Source organism: Corythoichthys intestinalis, chromosome 3 (genome assembly GCF_030265065.1).
Source record: "Corythoichthys intestinalis isolate RoL2023-P3 chromosome 3, ASM3026506v1, whole genome shotgun sequence".
NCBI classification, from domain to species: Eukaryota; Metazoa; Chordata; class Actinopteri; order Syngnathiformes; family Syngnathidae; genus Corythoichthys; species Corythoichthys intestinalis.
In genome coordinates, this window is record NC_080397.1 from 22,758,675 (window position 1) to 22,784,727 (window position 26,053).

Genomic DNA, 26,053 nt, shown 5'->3' on the forward strand with positions numbered 1-26,053 from the left:
TTGACCTCGGTTCTCGAGTGCCTTACGATGCTTTCGAGAAGATTTGGTCGTTGTCTCCCGCAGTCATACCCTTTTTTCTGCCTATGTAAAAAGGCAGGCTGATGCTAGCCCACAAGTTAACCGTGTTAGGGCACCTGTGTGACTCACACCAAAGCGGAAATTACCTGCGCAACTGTGTACCAAGACACAATAATTTACCAACAACCATGGCCTTGCTACGGGAAAAAAGCTGAGGGCTCAGGCCAACAGACCAAGTGAAGTGAACCAATATGTGATATATGAATATAGATGGAAATCTATAGGTATGTGAATAAATGGAAATACACATTAATACTTTTCGCCTTGAAAAATTGTTGTCGTATATTTTCACCCCAAAGTCTGCTCCTTTTTTTTTTTATGTCCACAATTCTCTATTGTCGCACCCTTGCATCACACACTAATGCGCACCATTTTGGTGGCGTACATGGGACTCATTTTCAGCCCGGGAATTTCATGCCTCAGACCGGACCACTTTATATCATTTAAAATAGGGATGTCCTGGTCACATATTTTTGCACTCAAGTCTGAGTCATATGATTTTGAGAATCTGCCGATAAAGAGTCCTGATCCGATACAAACAATATACTGTATATATACATATATTTGAACAAAAGTTGCAAACATGTTACAGTACTGTATTTCCTCTTCCAATTTTTCCAATGTTTCGGAGGATAAAACGTGTATATTTTTGCTTCTTTTGGAAATGCCATTGTATTTCTGGATTATTTTGTTACTTTTTAGCTCTTAAAAAATACAAAAACACATAAGTGTACTGTCCAAAATAGTGCATTTGAAAAATACAAAAATACACAAGTGTACTGTCCAAAATAGTGCATTTCTCTGTGCACTGCCTTACAGATAGCTAACATTGAATGTCCTCCAATGAAACACAAGGCTCTGTCTTTTCTTGTTTTTGTATGAACCCTGGATTAAGCGGTAGATAATGGATGGATGGATGGATGGATGGATGGATGGATGGATGGATGGATGGATGGATGGATGGATGGATTTAAGTTTGGGAAACTGGAACAAAGAAACATGCATGCATTCAACGAAACTGCACAATACACGCCGGTATACAAATACTGTACCATGTAGATGCCACACTTCACTTGAGCTACAGACTATAAACGAGGGTAAATACAAATCTTGAAGGTCCACAATTCTTTTTTTTCATACAAGCATGGGTCCATTTATTAATGTCGGTCAAGTACAAGGCAGGTTAAAGGTGGTTTTCTTTTGACCATACAAAAATACAGTGCACATTCTGATTAAATAAAAATAAAATTAACAAAACATTTTCTTGACATAAAATAAAAAAAACAAAACAACATGCAAGTACAAAGTTTACACATGTAGACTAAATGATTGACAAGATCTGTCATTAAGGTGCAAACAATAACTATTGAAAGTACATTTTGTAACTGTAAAACACTGATGGACAAAAAAGAAACCATGTAAAAGTAATACAATACTAGAGCTGTCCCGACTAGTCGATGTTGTCGACGTCATCGATGACGTAAATGCGTCGACGGGCAAAACATACCGTCGACGGGTAATGACGGGTTAAAAAAAAATTACATGCGGATAAAGTTTAGAATGGCAGGGGCCTGTGATGCAAGCGGTTGTTACTGGCACTCCCAAGGGGGCCGCTGTTATTTCAATGTGACCGGCACTGTCAGATTGAGCAAAGAGGGAGAACGTGGGCGAGCGAGAGAGAGGGAGCGAGATCGGTGAGTTGGGAAAGTGTGCGTAGTTGAGTGGCTGCATCCCCCACGTTTTTGTTTTGGTCAATTAAAAGTATCCATAAAGAGCCACCCGACGCCTTTCGGCGTTTTTATGCACGCCGCCGCCTTCCTGAGGAGGAAATCGGATGAACCGACGACAACGAGCCAAGTGAATCGCCGGTTCACGCCTCACTACAGCGAGGAGTTCAAAACACCGCCAATTACCAAAAAGGGCAGAATTGGCAACACGTGAAAGCGGCATAAAGCCAAAAAAGCGGACCAGAATAGCCAGAGCCTGAAATTATTTCAAGGAAAATATGGAGGGTGCCACTGTGTGTACTCTTCGCTAAGCTGAGCTCACATACCACGGTAGCACGTCGGCTATGAACGAACACTTGAAGCACCGTCACCTAAGTGTAATTTCAGAGGACAACAAGAAACAACAAGCTAGCGGATTGTAAGTCCATACAACTTTCTAACGATTTTTTAAAATGGAAGATGCCTTTATGTGCGTCGCATCAACATGCATTTTTATTTAATAAAATTATATATATATATATATATAATTACATAATATGTTTTTTAAATTATTATTAAATTTATTAATTTATTAGGATCATGGAAGCTCCCACTTGAGGAAAATATATACATATATCCTGTATATACATAATAAAATAAAAATATATATGGAAACAGCACTGGCCTGCTTACTGTAATCCATGACTGCACTTACTGTATTTTAGTTTATATTATAAAGTATTATTGTGTATATACATATAGAAGTATACCATAAAATTAATCCTATATATTTTTAATTTTTGTTACTATGACAATTTGTGCCTTTCATTCAGAACAATTGTGGTAATATTTCAGTTAAATTCAGTGTGCCCTCTGCTTTATCCATTTTTATCTATTGTTAAAACAAACAAAAGTTGAACAGTTTTTCCCCTCCCCAAAAAATGCAGAATGCACACCAGAAAGAGTATCTGAACTCACACAAAGGATTCTGAAAATGATTGTCCGGGACATGAGGCCCATTGCAATTCATTTTAACATTTAGAACACTATAGACATACCACAAAAAGAGTAAGAATTGTTTTGACTCCTGTTAAAAAGGTGAAGTCACAGTGTTTCCGTTTACATTTTTTTGCACTAGTTAATGCCAGCAGCATTTGACCTCATTGTTTGTGATTTATTATTGATATTTGTTATTTGTATTTATTTATACGTTAATAAAGAATTTAAGTGTTCCAAAATGTTTTGGGGTGAATTAATAAGCTTCAACAATAATTTAATTATTGAAGTAGTAAAAAAAAAAAAATTTTTTTTAAATTATTAGATTAGTCGACTAATCGTAAAAATAGTCGTCTGACTAATCGGGAGGAAATTAGTCGTTTCGGACAGCCCTATACAATACATGTTCACATTAGGCCTGAACGATATTGGAAAAAACTATCGTTGCGATTTTTTTGAGGTGTGCAATATATTTCGATATTATATTGCGATAGTAAAAAAAAAAAAAAAAAAATATATATATATATATATATATATATATATATATATATATATATATATATATTTTTTTTTTTTTTCTTTTTTTAAAGAAATTTTCACTAGATGACTTGAATAGCTGTTTGGAAATACTTTGCATGACACACCGTGACCACAGTGTATTCATATAATACCGTTTCATTTGTGAATGATTAAGATTGCTGTATTATTATGAAGGGATCCAGGAAGCAATGTCTGCACAAAATAGATAATTTATTGAACACAATATTTGACACTTCAACAGCAGCAAATACATTAAATGACAAATAAAAGAGCAGGTGCATTCGTCCCCTAAGTTTTTGACAAAATATAACAATAAATAAAAACTTCTGTAAAATAACAACAAAGTTGTAAACATAGTTGAACAAAAATATTAAATATGACAAATAAGAGTTGTTCACAAACTATAACAATAAATAAAAACCTCAGTAAAACAATAAAGTTGTCAACATATTTGAACTTAAATATTAAATCTGTCAAATAAAAGTGCAAGTGCATTAGTCCCCTGAGTTGTTTACACAAAATATAACAATATAAAACTGCAAAACTGCAACAAAGTTGTAAAAATATTTAAAAAATATTAAGTATCAAAACTTTATGTGCAGCTGTACTATAGTTATTTGAAAAATACGATTTACAATTAATTTAAATATAAAAGAAACAGAAACTCAATTGAACTTGTAAATAATTGAACTGAATAACAGCAAATAACTGATGAATAACAGAACCATTTTAACTCCCAAATTTCCTGCCTTCCTGATAGCTGTCACATGAATAAAAAGAAGAAAAGACATTCCTGCAGCTGTGTTATGTATTTGTCTGCATATCGTCCACCTTCCTTGCTCAGCAATTCTCAACTGGGTCTCATAGGTTTTTGGCCAAGACTACTAGTTTATCCACCATTGCAGGCTTGAGACAACAACGTTCCCACCTGTACTAAAAAGCCTCTGATGGGAAGCTCGTAGCAGGAATACATAGATACCTGCGTTTTAAATGGTCCCACATGTTCGACGGATTACTTCTTGTTGAGGCAACCATGGCGAGGCACTGTCAACAGGGCTGTTTTTTGTTCCTTATATTCTTGTCGATAGCCAAAATACTTCCAAAAGGTCTTCCCTATTCAACGTGTTGCTTGCTTTCACTTTGAAAACGGCCCCTCCTCCCTCCACTCCGCTGTAGCAGGGGAGGGGGAGGAGCCGATGACTGCGAGTTGGAGGGAATGAGAGAGCTGTGCGCTCTCCTTCGCGCTCCTTCCTCAAAACAAACGTTTGTGGATTTAAAAAAATGAAATGAAAAAACTATCGCACGTCCTTGCGATGGGACTATTGCGCATGCGCACATCGCGATGGCGATGTTTAAACGATATATCGTTCAGGCCTAGTTCACATGTACAGAACATAAATGACAAGCTCTGTCATTAAGGTGCAAACATAATAATTATTGACAGAAACTTTAACTGTAATACACTGCTCAATGAGAGAAATGGCATTTGGGGGTCACAAAGCTGTTGTACTCACATCATCAGCCAGTACTTCACTGCGTCTTGTGGTTCATGAATCTGGGAGTGAGATTTGTTTGATTTTTGTTGTCATTTTCTCCTTTTCTTTTCCTTCGAACATTGCTGCCATCACTTCAGTCATACACTCCTTTATTATTTCTCCATCAGAGAACGGCTTCTTATGTTTGGCCAACACCCACGATAATCTGAGTGAGCACTCCGTTGCAATTTGTCGTTGTGTCATAGATTTAACAATAACCTTGCTTGACTGTTGATATGACTGCTCCAACCTGTTAATTTCTTGTCTTCTCAATTCTGATTTAGGAGGAAACTTCTCTTCGAAAGAGCTGTGCTTTTTAACATAATGGCGTTTCACATTTTCACTTTTATCAGCGCAATTGTCTTTAAGCACATTAAGCACATAAATTTGGTACTTGCAGTTGGTAAAATGAATGGATATTTGTCAGTCCATTCCTCATTCAAACGGCGATTTTTGTTGTCCACTTTTCTTCTCTTGGTCAACTTTGAGCACGACATTTTCTTAGATTCGGTCTTCCATGTTAACAGATTGCAAAGTGCTGGGTGCGACTCGTGTTTCACACTGCTGCGGTTAGTCAACTCTAGATGGCAACATGCAGGCTCTCTCAGCCAATCAGCGCATTCATGCAGGCTCTCTCAGCTGATCAGCGCATCGTTGTCATAGAGATGACAACAGAAGTGGGAACATGGAAGATATTTGACTAGATATGAAACAGAATTTAGCGATAGAATAGTAGCGCATAACGATAGATTGGCGATTCATGCAAATAATATTTGTTATAAAAAGTTTTTTTTTTTTTTTTTAAAGTGCCATTTGCTCCTGGTCCGCAGAGAGGTGTGCCGTGCTCCAGTTGTGGACCGCGGTCCGCTAATTGAGGACCCCGGGGCTATAAGTATAGGTTAGTTTCCATAAGGAGGACTTATTAACAAATTTCTTTCATATAAATTTTCCCCTCAAACACACAGATGTAAAATACTTACAGACATACAGGTCTACTGTAGTTTCTAAGGCAGAACGTAACAGAACCCCCCGTTTTCATTTTTTTTTTTTTTTTTTAATAAAGCATTTTGACCAATTCAAGTCAATTTTATGGCACTTTAAAGATGCCACGTAATTGATTCTAATATTCACTCACTGAACATTGCAATCCTACCTCCCTGCTCTGCACCTGTGGTGTTCTCATCAAGGCTGGTCCTTTTTGCTGCATCTCTCTTGTGAAGTGCTACAATAAGCCAAAGTTTCCACAGTTACATGTTTTTGTCGTATCACACAGTTTGCAAAGTTGCATTTTAGCCGCCGTCTTTCCTTATCACTTTCATTGTAATCCTCTGTTGTTTGAGGCCGCGAGCTCATTGTATTAAATTTTTTTTATTTTTGCACATTTTGCCAATTCTTTTAGAAGCGCTTTTCTATTTTTAATTCTTATTTTTTTCTGCTCCACCCTTGCTCTTTTTATGCATGATCCAGCACAGCACCGAGCTATTAGCAGATTTGGCTCAATACAGACTCCGATTAGCGGGCGGAGCAGCATGTTTTTTTTTTACCCTGCACACGTCAGGATGCGTTTGAAAGAAATATATATAAATGTAATGCCATATATGGCGGAAAACACAGACAAGACTTAAAAAGCAGTTTCTGCTCTTGCACTCCTCTTTAAAAGAAACTGCTTTATTTTAAGCTAAAACAACTGTTGTGTTTGACAGAACAATATGTCTATATGCTGCCATAGCAGATTCATGGTGCATTAAGCCTCCAAACTATTTTTAATTAATCCGTTTTACCCTGAAAACCCCAGCTTACAGATGTCGCACAACCGCTTTTGTTTCAACCCAGCCATAAAACAAAGGTAATTAATTATATTATTAAAAATGTCTGTCGTTTTTAGCTTTGAATCATTAATTGATGTCTCATATTTCGTTTAAAAAAAAAAAACTAATTGATGTGTCATATTTCATTTAAAAAAAAAAAAAACGACTTTAGAAAAATTATTCACTCACATATTTTAAACTTTTAAACAAATTATGTCACAATGAAAAAAATGGCGTCTGTATAAAAGTCACGGATATCTACCTCATAACTATCGCTTATATGATATATGTTAGATGAAAAATAATCAATCCAAACAAAAAACATGTTTAAAAGGGTAACTATAAGAAAATCCCGACCACTCCTTAATGTCTGCGATTTCTGCATCGCGACCCTTGTCATATTACCATGTTTCACCCATAAAATCCCACAAAAAAATCCAGCTGTGGCCATGCACAGCTGTGTCTTGACACTCAGTGATACATGCTACATGGAGTTTTTGGATCGAAACAAGGTAAGTACGCGATGATATCTTGTTAAAATCATGGCATCTGTAATTCTGTCCTCGCGTGCTCTCCAGATAGGGTTTTGTTGTTTAAAAAACTTTTTTTTAAATATTCCCTCCTGTTCCAAATTTTTCTTCCCCCCGAAAATTGAGATTTTAAGCTTTCCAATGATGTATCGCACATGCATATCGGACAATTTTGAAAGTTGGCTGAATTGGGGGTTCTCAGAGCGGAACTTTAAGTCACCTGAGTGTTTTCCGCCATATATATATTTTAAAGACAGTCCACAGGGACAGCGGTAACAGCATGTAAGTAAATACCAAACAAAAATTATAATACTGTTATATTAAAATGTGTAAAACCGGAACGAATCAGCCCTTCTGACCGGCCGGCCCACCGGGATTTGTACCAATCCTCCCGATTAGCCCCTCCAGGCCTGGTAGCGTATAATGTGGCAAGTGTTTTCGTGCCAGCGCAGTCCACATTGCCCATGTTTTTTAATGTGGTAGACCGGCCTGCAATAATAAAGGCGTACTGGCACGGCAAGACCGTCTCCTAGTTAGACTGTACTTCCACATATCAAGTGTAAGTCAATCTTCCACTGAGCAAACCACTTTCTCCTCCTTTCAGATAGAGGACTAGCAGTTAAAGGAAATGGAATAAATCCTGTGGATTGGGTGCAAACCAGTCAACGGTCTGTAGGCCCACATCGAACTTGTGCGCCTTTACCTTCACCGAACCCCTGTGGTTTGATATAACACATGTTAAGAACCACTGCACTGGAGAGGGTCCGCTTTGAGAACCATTGTTTTAGAAAAAGCAATAATACCATGACTGCTGGAGAAAAAGTCTCCCAACAGTAAAGGGCGTTGCAAATGACATCAGATATCAGTCCTGCAAGCATGTAATGACAGCAAGACGAGTTATGTACATAGTGTGTCAAGGTGGAAGAGGAGATGGGAAAAATGCATTGTGGGAAGAACCCATTGAACACAGTGAGAGGAAATTAGGCCAAGAAGAGAACAATTCAAAAAGAGTGAATTACTTTGGACGGATCTGCTGCCTACTGAGCAGTAAACATAGAAGTAGTATCAATGTAGAGTGCATTGTGTTGACAAAGAAAAGCAGATAAATGCTCAAGTACTTTGGATATGCTACTGGTACATAGCCAACACTTATATTTCCAGGACTTGAATTAAACTTAAAAAGGCTTCAATTCCCAGCAATCAAGAGGCAGACAAAGCACAAGTGTGTCCCGGCAATCAAGAGGCAGACAAAGCACAACAAGTGTGTCGCAACAAAGCAGCAAAATGGGTTATTATCTGAGGCTGTTCAGTGCTTCAGCATCAATATTCACTACATATCAATTTATTCACACAAGATGCACTTTGTTCAAATGAGCTAATATTATGTACATAAACAGTGTGCCGGGACTGATTACTACACTTTGTTTTTGCATAGCTGTTAACATTCCTTTAACGTGAATTGCAGCTTCTGACACAATTTGTGCAGACAGAACACATGGCAGTGAGTGATCATTTGCTGCCAACCCTCCCAAGTAAAATGGGATTGGACATCCATTGCTGTCATTGACAAAAGAATAAATTGTCACATATTCCTCTTTATGATGCACCAAAGGTTCTTCATGGTGAAAGATCTGGACTGCAGGCTGGCCATTTCAATACCCGAATACTTTTCCTACACAGCCATTTTGTTGTAATTAATGCTGAGTCTTCTCTGAAGAAGATGACATTTGGATGGCAGCATGTTTTTCCAGAACCTGAGTATACCTTTCTTCATTGATGGTGCCTTTCTAGATGTGAAAGCGGCCCATGCCACAAGCACTCACGCAACCCCATACCATCATAAATGCAGGCTTCTGAATTGAGCGCTGAAAACAACATGGGTTGCCCATGTCCTCTTTAGATTACATGTGTCCCAGTTTCCATAAAGAACCTAGAATCGAGATTTGTCTGACCACAAATGTTTTCCATTTTGCAACACTCCATTTCAAATGACCTCTGGCCCAGAGAAAATGCTTGCGCTTCTGGGTCCTGTTTATAAGTGGCTTCTTATTTGCACTGTAGCGTTTCAGCTGGCAACGGTGGACAATGGTTTCTCGAAATATTGCTGAGCCCATTATGTGATTTCCTCTACAGTAGCATTCCTGTTGGTGGTGCAGCGCCGTTTAAGGGCCTGTACCTCACGAGCATCAGGTGCGTTTTTTTAGCATTGACTCTTAGGGCCCATTTACACGGTGACACTCCAACCAAATCAACAGAAAAAGACCCATTACAGGTTTGAGTGCACACGACAACAATCTTTGTTCGAACGATGCCGCCATTCTGCATGTAAATGATGCAGTAGTCATGCAGTAAGAAAAGTGCAGTTTTACAACGCCACAGCAGAAACACACAGTTCCTTAACAACATACTCCTCATCTCAGGTTACGTGTGTAGAGAACCGAAATTGTTTTTCAATACTTGTTGCAGTGAAATGGTCATGGCAGCCTGGTGGTTTTCTGTTTGGACCAACGGAAAGTTACAGTTATTACTTGTTAAAGTGTTTTTTTGGGGCCAAGCAAAGATAATGACCGTCTCTAAGGTGCTAGTCACATGATCTGTTTGAAAAATAATTTTGACCCAATATAAAAATATATTTTTTTGTTTATTTCATTCGTGTTGTTTCTTTTATTGCTTTACAACTTTTATAGACAACATTTTACCGGCAAAGTCTTAATTTTAAATTTGTATATTGGGAATTCAGTTACATGCAATAACATTTTCGGCCACCGGTCTCCGCGTTTGTCTGGGCTCTACTTTGAATACAATATTGAAACTCGTTACTTCCACATCATGGCATTCAGTTTTTTTCATTCACAATTTGTATCATGAGTGTCCCAGGGGTTACTGTGCACACAGTTAATATGTATGTTTCCCCTATTGTAGTTAGTCAACAGATGGGATAACTTCTGTCTAGTAAGCCTTTCTTTGTCCTGGGCCATGTGGACCCCATGTAGTCTATGTATTCCATTCCATGTTCTATGTTACGTTCCTCCCCCACCCCTCCTTTCTCTTTCCCCTGGATAAATAGGGTTGCCAATCAGCAACCTAGGCGTGCAGCATCTTACTGCCATTAAAGCTACATCGAATTCCACTGTGTCCTTTTTAGCCAAATTAGGTGTCCAAAGACATTACTTCAAGTCTAACACGCAACTTCTTTGGAATCCAGTTTCTATCCATTGTGATAACTATATTAGTGCTGCAACGATTAATCGATTAACTTGAGCGTTCGATTAGAAAAAAGATTTGAATTAAATTTTGCTGCTTCGAGTATTCGTTTAATTAAAGTGGCTTTGCAATGGTTTATTTTGAAAGTGTTTGCACTTAGTTTTATTGATTTGGGTGGATACACTGCCCTCTAGTCTGCTTCATTTCGCATGGCTGAATCAAGCTGCTCCATGTTAAGACCAACATAAGCCAAGTTTTTGTTTGCGCTTATGTTTTTTTGAATGCATTCGTAATTTAGTTTATAGGTATGTTTAGCCATTTTTTCCGGGAATATGTGTCTGAACCATTTGCTGAGAGCGTTGTTAAGAAAAAAACAAAAAGAAAAAAACGTTAGCGTTTTATAGCGTTTAAGCTAGAGGACTTTTGCTATATAAGTTAGCCAATTGTTCTTTTGCTGTACATAGATCCTTATTTATTTATTTTTTTTTTTAATATCGTTTGAGGCTCAGCTCAGGTATTTAAATTTTTCGTGTTCCTTATCCGATAACTCGATTATTCAAACTAACTAGTCATCGATTAATCGACTACTAAAATAATCAATAGCTGCAGCCCTAAACTATATATATATATTTTTGAAAAATGGCAGAAGTGAGCAGATTCATTAGTTAGCACAACAGATTCTGGGTCAGTAAAGAGCAGATGAAATAATATGTAACCTGGGTCAATTAAAAATGATAAAATAAAATTAAAATAAAATAAATAAATAAAATAAAATAAAAATGTCTAAATTCACGATTTCGATGTAAAGTCGATGACTCTTTCTGTGCTTCTAAGATTATTCATTACCTGTAGGTGTGCAGCTTGTTAAATGTTTAGAACCCTAAAAATGAGCCTTGAATCTTGCACATCAGAGAGGATGCTATAGAGCCTACCCACGTACCACGTGCTCGCTGTATGGTTCCGCTCACTTGTCCGTCATTTTGACTCTGTATTAGCATTGTTTTCAATTGATGGCGGAATTTAAAATGCATTTCATGGAAGACCCGGTGCTTTCTGATGCCGCAAACTCACTGGATCTGTTGCATAAAAGGCGTTATGAGGAAAAGCTTCGTTCTATACAGTCGCCAGATCCATATTTGATGCCCAAATCGATGTTTTTCGACCCACTGTCTTCGCCCTGTCTGCCTGACATCTGCTACGCTGATATTTACAATTATCTTGTCCACACAAAATCAGCCTATTCCCACGAAAATTTGAAAAACTTCAAGAGCTTGGAGGCTTATAATACTTCGTTGCTGGTTGGGTGAAACAGGTCCTCGTTCGGCAGGAATCTATCTTGTGCTTGGAAAGGTGAGTTACGAAATTTTCAATTCAAAATCTTTTGTTATTGCTAACATCCACTGTCAAGTCTAATGTATTTCATGTCGTTTGTCAATGGAGTTAAGGCTTTTAATATTTATATGGTTTAGCGATAGCACTCTCACGACATACATACGTGTATGTTGTCGGCGATTAGCCTAGCAATGATCTTAATTGTGGTTATTTGTCAGCCCCGTAGACGAGGCCAGTTTCTTTCACTTGGTACCAGCTAAATATTATTCAAAAAATAACGATGGTGGAAGAAAGGGAAGTCACAAACATCTTGAATTTGAAACTATGTCGTACTACGTCGTATGTTGTCGGCGATTAGCCTCGCAATGATCTTAATTGTGGTTATTTGTCAGCCCCGTAGACGAGGCCAGTTTCTTTCACTTGGTACCAGCTAAATATTATTCAAAAAATAACGATGGTGGAAGAAAGGGAAGTCACAAACATGTTGAATTTGAAACTATGTCGTACTACGTCGTATGTTGTCGGCGATTAGCCTAGCAATGATCTTAATTGTGGTTGTCAGGCCAAAACCCTCTAAATATATATTAAATGCATCTTACCGGATATGAAATGACTACTACATAGTCTGTGGTGATTTTTTGGTGTCCAGTTTTCACGTCGGATTGCAGCCGTCCATTTCGCTCTCCTCTTTGGATCCCTCGGAATACGGTAAAACTTCAAGTCTCTCCTTCCATCTTCTCTGTTAGTGCAACCAACAGCCACACACGCCTTCACCATTTTGATTATTAATGTTAAGGAGCAGAAAAACACGCCGTAAATAGGAGAAATGTACGTAGCCGTAACAGGTTAACACTATGTTTTGACGGACAAGTGGGCGGAACCATACAGCGAGCACGTGGTACGTGGGTAGGCTCTATTGGACCACCCTGCCTGCCTGTTCTGCTTGTCCTTCTGAGACATCATTTGATGTCCTAACTTTACTTTTATATGTCCAAATTTGGTCATATTTTTCTTTCTGACTCAATGTGGTCTTTTTTTCTTTCTGAGTTCTGCAAGGCAAAAGCAGAAAGTAGAATATACCACACGCTGCCTTAAAGAAGATCATTATTTTGGGTCACTATATCAAAGCAGGACTATCCCCACGTGGAGTTTGCAAAAGCAAAATGCTCTTTTATCTACTCCTTACATAGTTTAATCACATGATGCCAGCATAGCATCTGATTTTCTTCTTCTGAGTTTAGTGAGGCATGAGGCACATACCATCTTGAATAAAAAAGTGAATTTGTGTGCGCCAGAGCAGCAACATTATCTGTCAGCAAATTTTTGTGCATTTTTTGGGAAAACTCAATCTTGATTTTAATAAAAGGATGACCTCAGTGAAGAATCAATCTTTTTACACACACCTTACCAAAGGAGAGAGGTGGTACAAAACACAGTACATTTAATGTGATTCGATGATGATTGATGGATAAAAAGACCACAGTTTTCCTTGGGAACATCAAGTCCGGGACATTTTTTTTGTAGTCTTCCCACATCTCTGTCTCAGAGCTTTTCACAGGGAGTCCCTTCAACCTTATGGATTATATACTTTCCAGAGATGGTTGAACTGGTGTCTGTCTTTAGACTTGACACTAATTAGAGAAACACTATGGGGCAGTTTACATGGTGACGCTCCGAGAAGACGAAAAATTTCGAATTTGCATTTATATGATTCCGTCTCTATTCAAACAATGTCGCAATTCCGCATGAAAACGATGTAGTATTCATGCCAGGCCCGACGGGGCAGTGCAGATTTACAAGGCGACGGCGAATGATGCACTTTGACCTCCTCAGCCCGGAAGACAACATGCCCGCCCTCTCCAAGCAATGGCATTTTCATTTGTTCAAAAAGGCACAAAAATGGAAACATTCAACATATTTAAATTTAAAAATATTATTTAAACAGTAAATTCAAGCCGACGTTCTGCCATTAGCTGTTTTTAATGTTTAATAGCACCGCTGCGCACGCCTAATGTAACGTGTACGAGTGCTGATGTTATCGGCGCGGGTCCCGCGCGGCAGGAGATTTTGATATTCATGCGGAGCCAGCCCCCCTCAAGCCCCCGCAATCGAATTCTTCCACTTTGGAGGCAGGATTCAGAATTTTTCGTCTTCGCCGACACCATTTGCACGCGAGGCAATTCCGCTACTCAGTCATTGCGTCTTCGTGTCGCCATGTAAACTGCCCCTATGTGTATAGTAGACTTTTGCCTATTATCAGTTTCAAGGTATACCATCGTATGAAAACGTCACGGTTTCAAAACCGCAAAAATGTTCTGTCATACCATCCTACGGTATTAGCTATTTTTTATGTCCCAAAAATGCAGGGAAAAATCCCTTGCAGCTGCAGGGCTCAACCTTCCCCCACCGTTTTTTGGTCAGTGTCAGTGAGTCAGCTGTTCTAAACGATGGCTGGAGATGGTGAAACTCCTGAACTTTTTCCCCTTTGGAAGAAAACGAAATTGCTGGCATGGGAATACTTCGGCTACAGACAAGTTACAGATGGCCGTGGCTTAGAGGAGGAGGGCCAACTGACATGTAACACATGTTTGTGGAGGATGGCTGCCGAGGAGACAATAGCTCCAATATGAGTTCACATTTATACAAAATTAAAGGTTGGTAAACACTGTCATGAACGTTTCCCACCAGCTATGAGAGTTAACTCCAGTGTATTTAGTGTGTCTAGCAGTGATAAAACTAGCAGTCTAACAGTGTTTTTTTTCTCTCTGGCAACTGTCTGTGTTGAGAAAGAGTGTGTGTATAATGTAAACACGATACAAGTCATACACACGAGCTTTTTATGGAGAATAATTAAATTATTTTTGTTCTGATGGTAATAATGTTGAGCTGTGGCTGTGGGTCTAGGCTCACCTAAAGGACTGCATTTATTTTAATTTTGTTAACTTTATTTTTTTTAACATTATACTTATTTTCCAAGTTGCTAATATGTTTTGAAAAATAAAAATACTGTTCAATGGAAAAAAGTTTATATATTTAGTTTTTTTTAAACCCAGATATCTCGAAGTAACACATTTTAGAGCTGCAATTGCAATACCGTGATACAGTGATATTTTGGCTTAAGGTCATTATAATATCAGAATCTCAAAACCGTTCATAAGAAAAAAAGATGATTCATTAAGGCATTTCATTAGTAAAATACATGTTAAAATCTTTGTCATTGGGATTGCTTTTCTCTTTAGCACTTTTTTCTTCTTTCCTTCAGAAAGAAAGCTGACCAATAAGGGGGAGAAAGGCAAATTGTTGTTGGATTATCTTTAAATATCCGCTACTGTTTGAGCAGAATTCTAGCTTTGTACAGTATAGGCTAATGTTCCTATTGTTGAAAGCACAAAGGTGTGTAATAAACAACTAGCACATTTATATTTTGCATTTTGTTTTCTGATTGTACCGAAAATGAACCGAACCCAGACCTCAAAACCGAGGTACGTACCGAACCGAGATTTTTGTGTACTGTTACACCCCTACGTTAGTAGGAACGTTCATAAGTAGAGGTACCACTGTATTATCGTCCAAAAGACTAAGATTAAGACGAAAATTAAAAGGGCTGCCAAAACAACACTGACTGGAACACAACACTTCTTCTGGTCTCTTCGATAAACCATTGAGAATTGTCGGCTGTACATATCTGATGGTGTTTCTGTGTTTTCCTTTCTTGTTAGATCCACTATAATAATGACAGATTTATTCATCGGAGGACTTGCTTCAAGATCAAAACTGTTTAATTGCCCGACTTTTTTCATCTTTATGTGTGGAGTCCGAAGATTTGAAAAGTGTACCTAGCCTTCCAGGCTATGTAAAATGAAAGGGCTCGTTTGATTGCTCACTTTTGAAAACGTATTTGGCTCTGAAGCATTCATAAAAATTACAGCAACAACAACTGGCTTCCATTCATTTTTAAAAAGCCACGAAGCCTGCCACTGTTCCCTTCATCTTGACACTTGTGATGCAAACTGTGTCTCGCGTTTAGACGGACAAGAGGAGAAACAGGGCGCGCGCCAAAAAGCGGATAATATAAAGGACTGGCTAGATAAAGTAATGGAGCTTAACTCTCGCCGCGCTCCTAAAAGGGATAATTTGTTGGGACACGTGCAAGACGTAAGTGCAGTATCCCAGTGTGCAGCCGCTGCTGTAGGCCAGCCACCATCCGGGTCTGTGCCAAGCATCTGTGCAGGGTGCCTCCTCAGTGCAAGGCTTGCATCCAGCTCCCTGTCTACCAGATACGTGCATTTCAAATGGATTAGTGGCCAACGCTTGCATTGATAGCAATGGCCCCTTGAGGCATCTTTTCAGCTTGCGCGGTGTCCGAACAAATGATACTCTGCACAATTTCCTGCGAGCAACAAAGGGGTGGAAATGAAGAGCGAAAGGGAGGGAGGAGAAGGCAAAGAACATCACACAAACAAACTGACAAGAGATTGATTACGGCGCCTTCACGCTCTTATTCATCTCTAGTGCCTGGTGGGAGACATGTAGAAAACGGCAAAAAGTTGCAGGACATAAAAGCAGCTGAAGTTGTACTTGACTGTCTGTGAGGCTTCTTCTATAAGAGTTATGATCTTTTGAAAGATGCCTACAATAAGAAATGATGAATACAAGCAGGACGAGAGAAGGATGTGGTAGAACTTGCAGTCAGTCGGCAGGTGGTCCAGTGGTGATGATGAAACGGTTTGTAAAACCATTAGAAATGAATGTAGGCTCACCCACCGTCACATTCCTCAAAGCCTGTATGTGTGCGAAAGTCATTGGGGGCCTCACACCTACCTCCTCCTGAGCCACATGTCTTTAGAGCAGGGGGAGGAGCAAAATGATGTTTGTGTATGTGTGTCATCAGGAGGTTGAAATTACTGGCATCCATTAAAAAAGATATTCATGATGACGAGTGAGCACAGTGTGTGTGTGCACGTTTACCTCTTTGAGCTCCTTCGCTACATCCTTGAGGTCGCCCAGGATGGTCTCCAAATTGTCCACGATGGTCTTGATCTCCCTCTTTACTTGCACTTTGGACACTGCTCCCTCTGCGCCGTCGGTTGTCCCGGACATGCTTGACAATTCACGGCCGGCCTATTCCCATTAGCGCGTCCACATGTGAAACAGTCTTCACGCCGCGCCGAGGACACTTTTTGGCCATGTCCGCCTCCCGTGTTCTGTCTCCCCCGCTTCACGCGCCTACATCGCAACCAGCCGGGGCAGGACGCTGTGGCTGCCAGGCGGCGAGCTAACGCCGTCCACCACTGCGCATGCGCACTGGCGCGTGACACCAAACGCTTAGGTGTAAATATTGGCTCATGTCTACGAAAATATCGAGTTGTGTTGTCTTTTGTGTTTTTTTTTCCTCGCTTACGCGGTTACATATTACGTGAGCAGTAAAAACGACCCAGAAATCGATTAATATCATTTCAGGTGAAAAGCGCCAAATTCAACATTTTCTTGACAAAACGGATTCGTTCAGGATGAAAAAAAAAACAAAGAAGATAAGGATACGAAGAAGAAGGAAGTTGGCCACAGGGAAGATGAAACCCAGTTTGTTCTAATTCTCCACAACCGTCGGTTATTTTCCTCATGTGGCGCCCCTTTTCCCAATTGACCGTTAGCAAAATGTCTTCAGGGGGAAAAAAAGTCGCCGCCGGTTCACGGCACTCCAGTCTTGGTTGTCTGAGGCAGTCCGCTGAATGTCATCGTGTCTCCTTCTCAGCTTCTATGGAGACTATAGAGTAGCGCAAGGGAGAGGAAGATGCTCTCTCTCTTCCTCTCTCGCCTCCTCTTCATCATCATCGCTCAAATTATAGTACATTAGTTGCCAGTGATCAAATTGACAACCCACTTAACTCATTGCCTGCAATTGACAGTCAAAGACGTCTAGTTCATCTGAACTAGGAGGACTGGCAGTGAATTGTCACGCTTCAGTGCCATTGACGGCGCTAGACCTTCAATCCATGTTGACTGGGAGGGTTGGCAGCGATTATTCTTGCATGTTATTATTTATTAGTTTTAATTTTTATTAATAAAATTCTGAATTAATAACATTGTCTGTAACATGTTATTAGAAATGAAAATAAGAAAATTGAAAGAAACAAAAACAACTAGGCTACACTTTAAAGCGGATGATAATTTTATAAATTTCACACAATTTAACTCATTACCTGCGATTGACAACGATAAAAGTCCATTTTTCTTTAACTTTATATATACAGTGGGGAGAACAAGTATTTGATACACTGCCGATTTTGCTGGTTTTCCCACTTGCAAGCCATATAGAGGTCTGTAATTTGTATCATAAGTTCTCGTCAACTGTGAGGGACGGAATCTAATACAAAAATCCAGAAAATCACGTTGTATAATTTTTAAATAATAGATTTGTATTTAACTGCATGAAATAAGTATTTGATACATTACCAACTAGTAAATATTTTGGCTCTTAGTTCTTTTTTAAGAACCTCTCCTGTTCTCCACTCATTACCGGAAGTAACTGCACCTGTTTGAACTTGTTACCTGTAGAAGAGACACCTGTTCACATGCTCAAACAAACAAACTCCAACCTCTCCACAATGGCCAAGACCAAAGAGCTGTGTAAGGACATCAGGGATAAAATAATAGACCTGCACAAGGCTGGGATGGGCTACAGGAAAATAAGCAAGCAACTTGGTGAGAAGGTAACAACTGTTGGAGCGATTATTAGAAAATGGAAGAAGTTCAAGTTGACAGTCAATCTGCCTCGTTCTGGGGCTCCATGCAAGATCTCACCTCGTGGGGCATCACTAATCATGAGGAAGGTGAGGGATCAGCCCAGAACTACACGGCAGGACCTGGTCAATGAGCTGAAGGGAGCTGGAACCACAGTCTCGAAGAAAACCATCGGAAACACATTACGCCGTCATGGATTAAAATCCTACAGCGCACGCAAGGTCCCGCTGCTGAAGCCAGTGCATGTCCAGACACATCTGAAGTTTGCCACTGACCATCTGGATGATCCAGAGGAGCAATGGGAGAAGGTCATGTGGTCGGATGAGACAGAAATGGAACTTTTTGGTATAAACTCGGCTCGTCGTGTTCGGAGGAAAAGAAGGATGAGTACAACCCCAAGAACACCATCCCAACCGTGAAACATGGAGGAGGAAACATCATTTTTTGGGGCTGCTTCTCTGCCAAGGGTACAGGACGACTGCACCGTATTGAAGGGAGGATGGATGGGGCTATGTATCGCCAGATCTTGGCTGACAACCTCCTTCCTTCAGTGAGAGCCCTGAAGATGGGTCATGGCTGGGTCTTCCAGCATGACAACGACCCAAAGCACACAGCCAAGGCAACTAAAGAGTGGCTCCGTAAGAAGCACCTTAAGGTCCTGGAGTGGCCTAGCCAGTCACCAGATCTGAACCCGATAGAAAATCTATGGAGGGAGCTGAAAGTCCGTGTTGCCCGGCAGCAGCCCCGAAACCTGAAGGCTCTGGAGAAGATCTGCATGGAGGAGTGGGCCAAAATCCCTGCTGCAGTGTGTGCAAACCTTGTCAAGGGCTACAGGAAACGTTTGGTATCTGTAATAGCAAACAAAGGTTTCTGTACCAAATATTAAATTCGATTTTTGTGATGTATGAAATACTTACTTCATGCAATTAAATGCAAATTTATTATTTAAAAATCATACAACGTGATTTTCTGGATTTTTGTATTAGATTCTGTCCTTCACAGTTGAAGAGTACTTATGATATAAATTACAGACCTCTACATGCTTTGCAAGTGGGAAAACCAGCAAAATCGGTAGTGTATCAAATACTTGTTCTCCCCTCTCTATCTGTATGTGTGTACCGGTATATATATTTATAGATATATGGCGGAAAACACGGACAAGACTGAAAAAGCAATTTTCTGCTCTTACACCCCTCTTTAAAATAAGATGCTGTATTTTAAGCCAAAAGAACTGTTGTGCTTGATAGAACAATACAGTGCATCACAAAAGTTAGTGCACCCCTCGCATTTCTGCAGATATTTAAGTATACCTTTTAATGGGACAACACTGACAAAATGACACTTTGACACAATGAAAAGTAGTCTGTGTGCAGCATATATATATATATATGTATATATATATATATATATATATATATATATATATATATATATATATATATATATATATATATATATATATATATATATATATATATATATATATATATATATGTAATCTACATCAAATTGGTGTGGATGGCCATCACACCAGGAGGAAGCCTCTTCTGAAGACAGCACACAAGAAAGCCCACCCGTCTCATCAGACCATAGGACATGGTTCCAGTAAACCATGTGCTATGTTGACATGTCTTCACTCTTCAGCCCACCCGTCTCATCAGACCATAGGACATGGTTCCAGTAAACCATGTACTATGTTGACATGTCTTCACTCTTCAGCAAACTGTTTGCACGCTTTCTTGTGTACCGTCTTCAGAAGAGGCTTCCTCCTGGGGTGACAGCCATGCACATCATTTGATGTAGAGTGCAGCGTATGGTCTGAGCACTAACAGGCTGACCCCCGACTTCTTCAATCTCCGCAGCAATGCTGACAGCACTCCTGTAACAAGTCACATGACATTTTGGAGGGCAAATGACAGCCAGTACTCAATTTGGACATTTAGGGATGTACGTAGTTTCTATGCGGTGTACTCACTTTTGTTGCAGGGGGTTTAGATATTAATGGCTATATTTTGAGTTATTTTGAGGGGAAAATAAATTAACTCTATTATATAAGCTGCAAACAGACTACTTTTCATTGTGTCAAAGTGTGATTTTGTCAGTGTTGTCCCATGAAAAGATATACTTGAATATCTGCAGAAATGCGGGGGGTGTACTCACTTTTGTAATACACTGCATACATATAGACTGTACAGCCTTTCAGGCACTTATTCAGTCAAAATGGACTGAACGTCTAGCTTTATCAATGGCATTGACAGATGAGCATTGACCGCCAGTCCTCCCAATTTAAAGACCAAATGTGAAGTAAGGTTGGCCAACCATGTTTTTGAATAATATCAATGGCTAAAGAATTATAAGCATATTTTCGTTATTTTTTTTAACGCAACCCTTCCAGATTCTTTGTTTAACCCATAGCAACGCCCTTGACAACGAAAATGCTTTTCTTCGACAATCTTTGGAAATCTTCAGAAATGACGTCACACCGAGAACTGCGAGGGAAGTCCGCCATACACACAGTATTGTTGCATTGCTTCTCGGTAAGATGCCACGGCGGTGTGTGGCGATGCATTGTTCTCAATCTAAAGAAAAGTTGTATGAGTGGCTGAAGGATAGCAGGACAGGTAAATGGACATCTTTTGTTTGCACTAAGCGAATGAATTTCACTCCATCATCGAGTCGTGTTCTCTGCTACAAAGACTTCGAAGATGCCTGCTTCCTCAACCGGTCTGCTTATGATCAAGGATTTGCAAAAACAGTAAGTGTGATTTTTGGATAGATGACTGATGATTTTGTCAAAGCAGAGCTGCCAACTGTTGTGGAACAGTGCTTAATTTGTAAATCATAAGGTGCCGGAACGCAAAGTACATATGACGGCACGTGGACAGGTCCCGGAACATATTGTAATAGCCCGAATAGGGAAATAGAAAGGAGAGGAGTGAATGATGGCTTCCTTCGCTTTATTGTGGCAACAGTTAAATAACAAATAACACAAATAACAGCGGACTGCTGCAACATGTGACCTCCAACTTCACTCTCACGCCGCACTCTTCTCCTCACTTCCCGCTACGTCACCAATCTGCTGTCCGATGGCCCCTTAACGGGCCCGGACACAGTTACGGACATTACATCATCTAGAAAATGGTGCTGAAAACAAAACGCAAATGCCCACTTTCCATGCTGTGGGACTTTCCTTTTTTTCTTTCTTTTCTATGTGCTTTTCTGACTCGTTTTGAACCATCTTCCTTCCTTTTGAAAAAAGACAGTAAATGCAACAGTCTTTTTGGCATGTTGAAATACCGTTTAATCCTGGCTGCTTGCTCCCAAGATGCCGCAAATTTCAAATTTTTTTTTTTTAAATGTCAGGAGTATGATTTGTTGGTCCAGCTTCTCAGTGCTCCAACAAATCTCCAACTCTTTCATATGACGTTAATTTTCATAAACTACATGCAATACTTGGGATTTGTTGTGTAAATGAATTTATGCTTATTATTATTTCATTTTATACTGTAATGTCCTAACTGCGTGTAATATTCTGATATAATGTTTTTCGAGGCACCCTGAATGGCACGCAACGTTACTCTTGTTTTGGTCATGTGACGCGGGAGTGTGATAGAGAGGCACAGGCTCTATCTATCTTTCCGCACAGCCTGCCGAGAGCCCCAAGCTGTGTTCGTACTGTTAGCTCCATGTCTTAATAAAGAAACAAGGTTGTCAGCACGTCATGTGTTCGATACCTTTGTCAACAAAAAGCTCATAACAAGACACTATGCACAATCCGTTTAAGAGACGCTGGGACTGGAGAGCTGCGAGTAGTAGGAGGCGAGGGGGAGATGAGCGAGAAGCAAAACTTTGCGGTCGAATGTGGCGGCAGTCCGCTATTATTTTGTTTTCTTATTGTTGCCACAATAAAGTGGAGAAAGCCATCAACGACTCATCTCCTTCTTTCCCCCCAACGTTTTTATATTATTATTTTATATGCACGAGAGCTGCCGGATCTGCCAAAATGAACATGAAGTCTGATTATTATTTTTTTTAAACAATGTCATCAGATAGACAAAAACATACAATTATGTGCAAACGCCTGCATCTTCAAAACATGAAAATAATAACAGCCTATATCTTACCAATCTTGTAATCTCGATGGGTCTTGTCTCCATTCCATGTCAGGTAGTCTAGGCACATTGTTTGCATCCTGATTAGCGTCTGGCTAGTACATGTTAGGTCCAACATAAAATTCTAACCTCCTCTTCTTCCTTCAACTCTTCAAAAACTTGGATCTCCTCCCTTGCGCTCGATCTATCGCTTATATCGCTGTTTGAATCATTGTTTGAAGGGCTTTGTATGGCGGCCGTATGGAGCGCTGCCATCGCTGTTCTCGGTGTGACGTGTCACTTACGGGTTCGTCCCCTTTCAGGCTCGAACTTCAGAAACACGATTATTTTGTCAGTTATACAACATATAAATTATTTTTTCATGCTTTATTTGTTGGACAATGTTTAATTACTTTAATTGTGACCCTATTTGGCATGTTGTGAAATTACTTCACATTTGGTTTTTAAATGAATTGGACATCTATCACCGTCAATCGCGTACAATAACTTTAGTTAGTTTCGCTTGTATTAACATTTATTAAATGTAATTTTTTTTTCATCAATTGGATAAAGTTATAGAAAAAAATATAATTATGAATAATTAATCATTTTTAAAAAATATGTTCATATTTAAGATCTTTTCATGACCAAAAAGTTACTTATATTTATTATTATATCGAAATATTATAACAAAAACACAATAATGATTAATAATTGAAAATGTATTCTTAGTAAAAATGGCTAATATTGAAAAATATTTAGAATAGTCACTTGCCCATTGATAATATGGTAGCCCAAAACAAAAACAATCACTTAGAAGGGGTAATGGACACTCGCTTCTGATTGGTCCCCTTGGACTTCGCTCCTCCCCATTACGGAAGTGGAAGTTGTGAAAGTTGACCAGAAGCGAAGTGTCAAGTCGTCCACAGGTTCAGTTCTTGAGGACGCGCGAACAGAACGACTGGGATGTCTTTGTCATTCGAAGGAAGAGTTGTGCTCGTCACCGGTGCCGGAGGAGGTAAAATGACCGTCAATTGGATTTTAGTTCGGCTGTCATCGATGCTATCTCTATCTGCTCACTTCTACAGTGGTTAGCTTCTAATGCTAGCCTCCTGAACTAGATAGTTATTAATCACGGGATAATTGTCAAAAAATTGCAACAATCTGTAAGCATTACATCGTACCTTTGGTACCTTCCTACCAACTGTTTATTTTTGAATGTTGCTACTCTTCGCATTCGTGTGCCCTTAAATCAGTCAACACATGATAAACACCACTGGGATTTACTGAACATAATTTTTCTACGTCATTTTTACAATTTACAGTACTATGCAAGGTACGGAAAAAGAACGAATGTGTGCAAAAATGTTTGTTACACAATTGCCTGCCGTTGTCAGCGATAGGCACCATTTAAACTGGGATTATTTACTGTGAAAACCCATGTTTCATTCCCTGTGACGACGCTAGACGTCCAATTCATTTTGACAAGGAGTGCTGACAGCAGTCATTCGTTGCCAGCCTCTACTAGTCAAAATGGAATGGATGTCAAACGCCGTCAGTGGCAGACAATAATTTAATAGCAAATCTATCACAAAACAAGACATTTTGCTTCCATTCGACCACACAGTTCAAAGTACAGTACAGTTAAGATTAGTGTGTTAAAGGGCACGTGGAGCAATACGAACACATACACACTAGGTGGGTGGTCATTTTGTTCGAAATAATATAAAAATATGTTTCTTTCCCTGCTTGTAGGTCTTGGGAAGGAATATGCACTGGCCTTTGCTGAAAGAGGAGCTTCTGTTGTAGGTGAATATAGACTTCAAGCCCTTTAGATCAAGTGCTAATTATTAAAAATGAGATTTATTTTGTGAAACTGCAAGAATGTTGTGTATATTTAGCCTACAGTACTGGGAACACACACTGAAAATCAAATGGAAAATACTAAGCGAACCCACTATAAGCATCCTGGGACGAAGGTATTGAACTTGTTAGAAGAAAAAAAAATCTTGTCAGAATCGAGTTATAATATAGGGAAAAACTCTTTAAAGCTGAGAGTATTTTTTTCTTGACTTACAAGAAACACAGCAGGTACTTGTCATTTGGGAGAAAGATTATAGGAATAAAATTGTGAATTGAAAAAAATGCACTTGTAAAATTTTACAAAAAATAAAGCCATCCAAAGGGGTAAATGTCATGTTATAATAATGAATTTGTAACATGACACAACTTGTATGACAATAAATTGGAATTTCTAAGATAAAGCTATAAATAATACAATAATAAAAAAAGCTATTTACATGAAGTCATAATACAAAAATAAAGTTAATATAAAGTAGAGCTGAAACGAATACTCGAGCAACTCGATTAAAACGAGTTTAAAAAACTGATCCGAGTAATTTTATTCACCTCGAGTAATCATTTAATTTTGACAGCTCTAAGCATCACGTTTTGCCCGGACTACTTTTAATGCGGGACAACGCACTGATGTCACGTGCGTAGAGGAAGAAGCAATTAAGAAAATAAAAATAAAAATCTTACTGCTGCCGACAGCCGCTAGAAACGACGCTGACGTTGCTAAAAACTAGCCTGCATGATGCTACGGTGGTAGCAGGTAGCGTCTGATGCGTCTCATAGAGATCACATGTATGTTGAACTAGATGCGAAATGACAGTCAGCAGCGTTAGTAAACAACTGCCATCTTAAAGCAGTAAACTTCTAAGCGCTGATGAATAAGATTAACGTTACTGTCACTCGCTCACGTAACGTTAGCCCTGCAGAGGGCTAGGTTTCTATTAATTTTGACCACTGTCGATGCGTGGCTAACGTGTCGTACATACAGGCCTTATTTAATATGTGAAAACAGCGTTGTAGAGTGATGAGGGTGTAAAATAAATACTTAACAATGCTAACTGTCAATTTTAGCTCACGGAACGCGTGTTTGCATACTGCTGAGCTCCCGAATGAAGAGTGGTCAAGGTGGAAATATTATTTTTTGTGAATAAATGTGCATAAGTGGAAGCTTCTACCCTTTTTGGTACTTTTATACAGGTATCCTACCTACTACGCGTTACAATGTACAAGACGTGGATTACACAAGGTGTGCTCTTTGGCCTGTATTGTATGTAAAGCACACGACAGTTCTGGATGCTAACAATCTACATAATTATATTGGGATAAGTTTGAAAACGCAATATGCTTACCTTGAATATCTGCTAATAAAACCGGAGTTCCCAACAGCATACACTCTCGCTCCCAACCGGAGTTCCCCACAGCACTCTCTCGCTCTATTCCCATTGAGACTCACTTGCAGCGAGTGGATCACCAGTTTTGCCCAACTTTTGTCTTATCAGGTATTTGCTGCATGCATTTTTCCCTGAAGCTCGTCTTGTGAACGACCGACAGTGCTGTCCTGCTGTTCACTTTTCAGATCTGGTTCAAATAGGAAGGGTAGAACTGATGACATGGTGGGAAAGCTAACGAGTGACACGC

At 39.4% G+C, this 26,053-nt stretch overlaps 2 protein-coding genes across 3 annotated transcripts in view; one reads left to right on the forward strand and one right to left on the reverse strand.

The window, feature by feature from the left end:
• The window catches only part of prr16 (proline rich 16), a 65,458-nt gene extending 47,989 nt beyond the window's left edge, over window positions 1–17,469 (reverse strand). For both annotated transcript variants that reach the window (XR_009062704.1, XM_057831465.1), the window contains exon 1: window positions 16,698–17,469. Coding sequence is in view for 1 of the 2 variants with exons in the window: in XM_057831465.1 (XP_057687448.1) it covers window positions 16,698–16,829 (132 nt within the window). In the remaining variant the exon portion in view is untranslated. The remainder of the gene's footprint in view (window positions 1–16,697) is intronic.
• Window positions 17,470–23,432: 5,963 nt separating this feature from the next.
• The window catches only part of hsd17b4 (hydroxysteroid (17-beta) dehydrogenase 4), a 64,770-nt gene continuing 62,149 nt past the window's right edge, over window positions 23,433–26,053 (forward strand). The window contains exons 1-2 of the mRNA XM_057832550.1: window positions 23,433–23,579; window positions 24,317–24,370. Coding sequence (XP_057688533.1) covers window positions 23,528–23,579; window positions 24,317–24,370 — 106 coding nt within the window. The 5' untranslated portion in view covers window positions 23,433–23,527. The remainder of the gene's footprint in view (window positions 23,580–24,316; window positions 24,371–26,053) is intronic.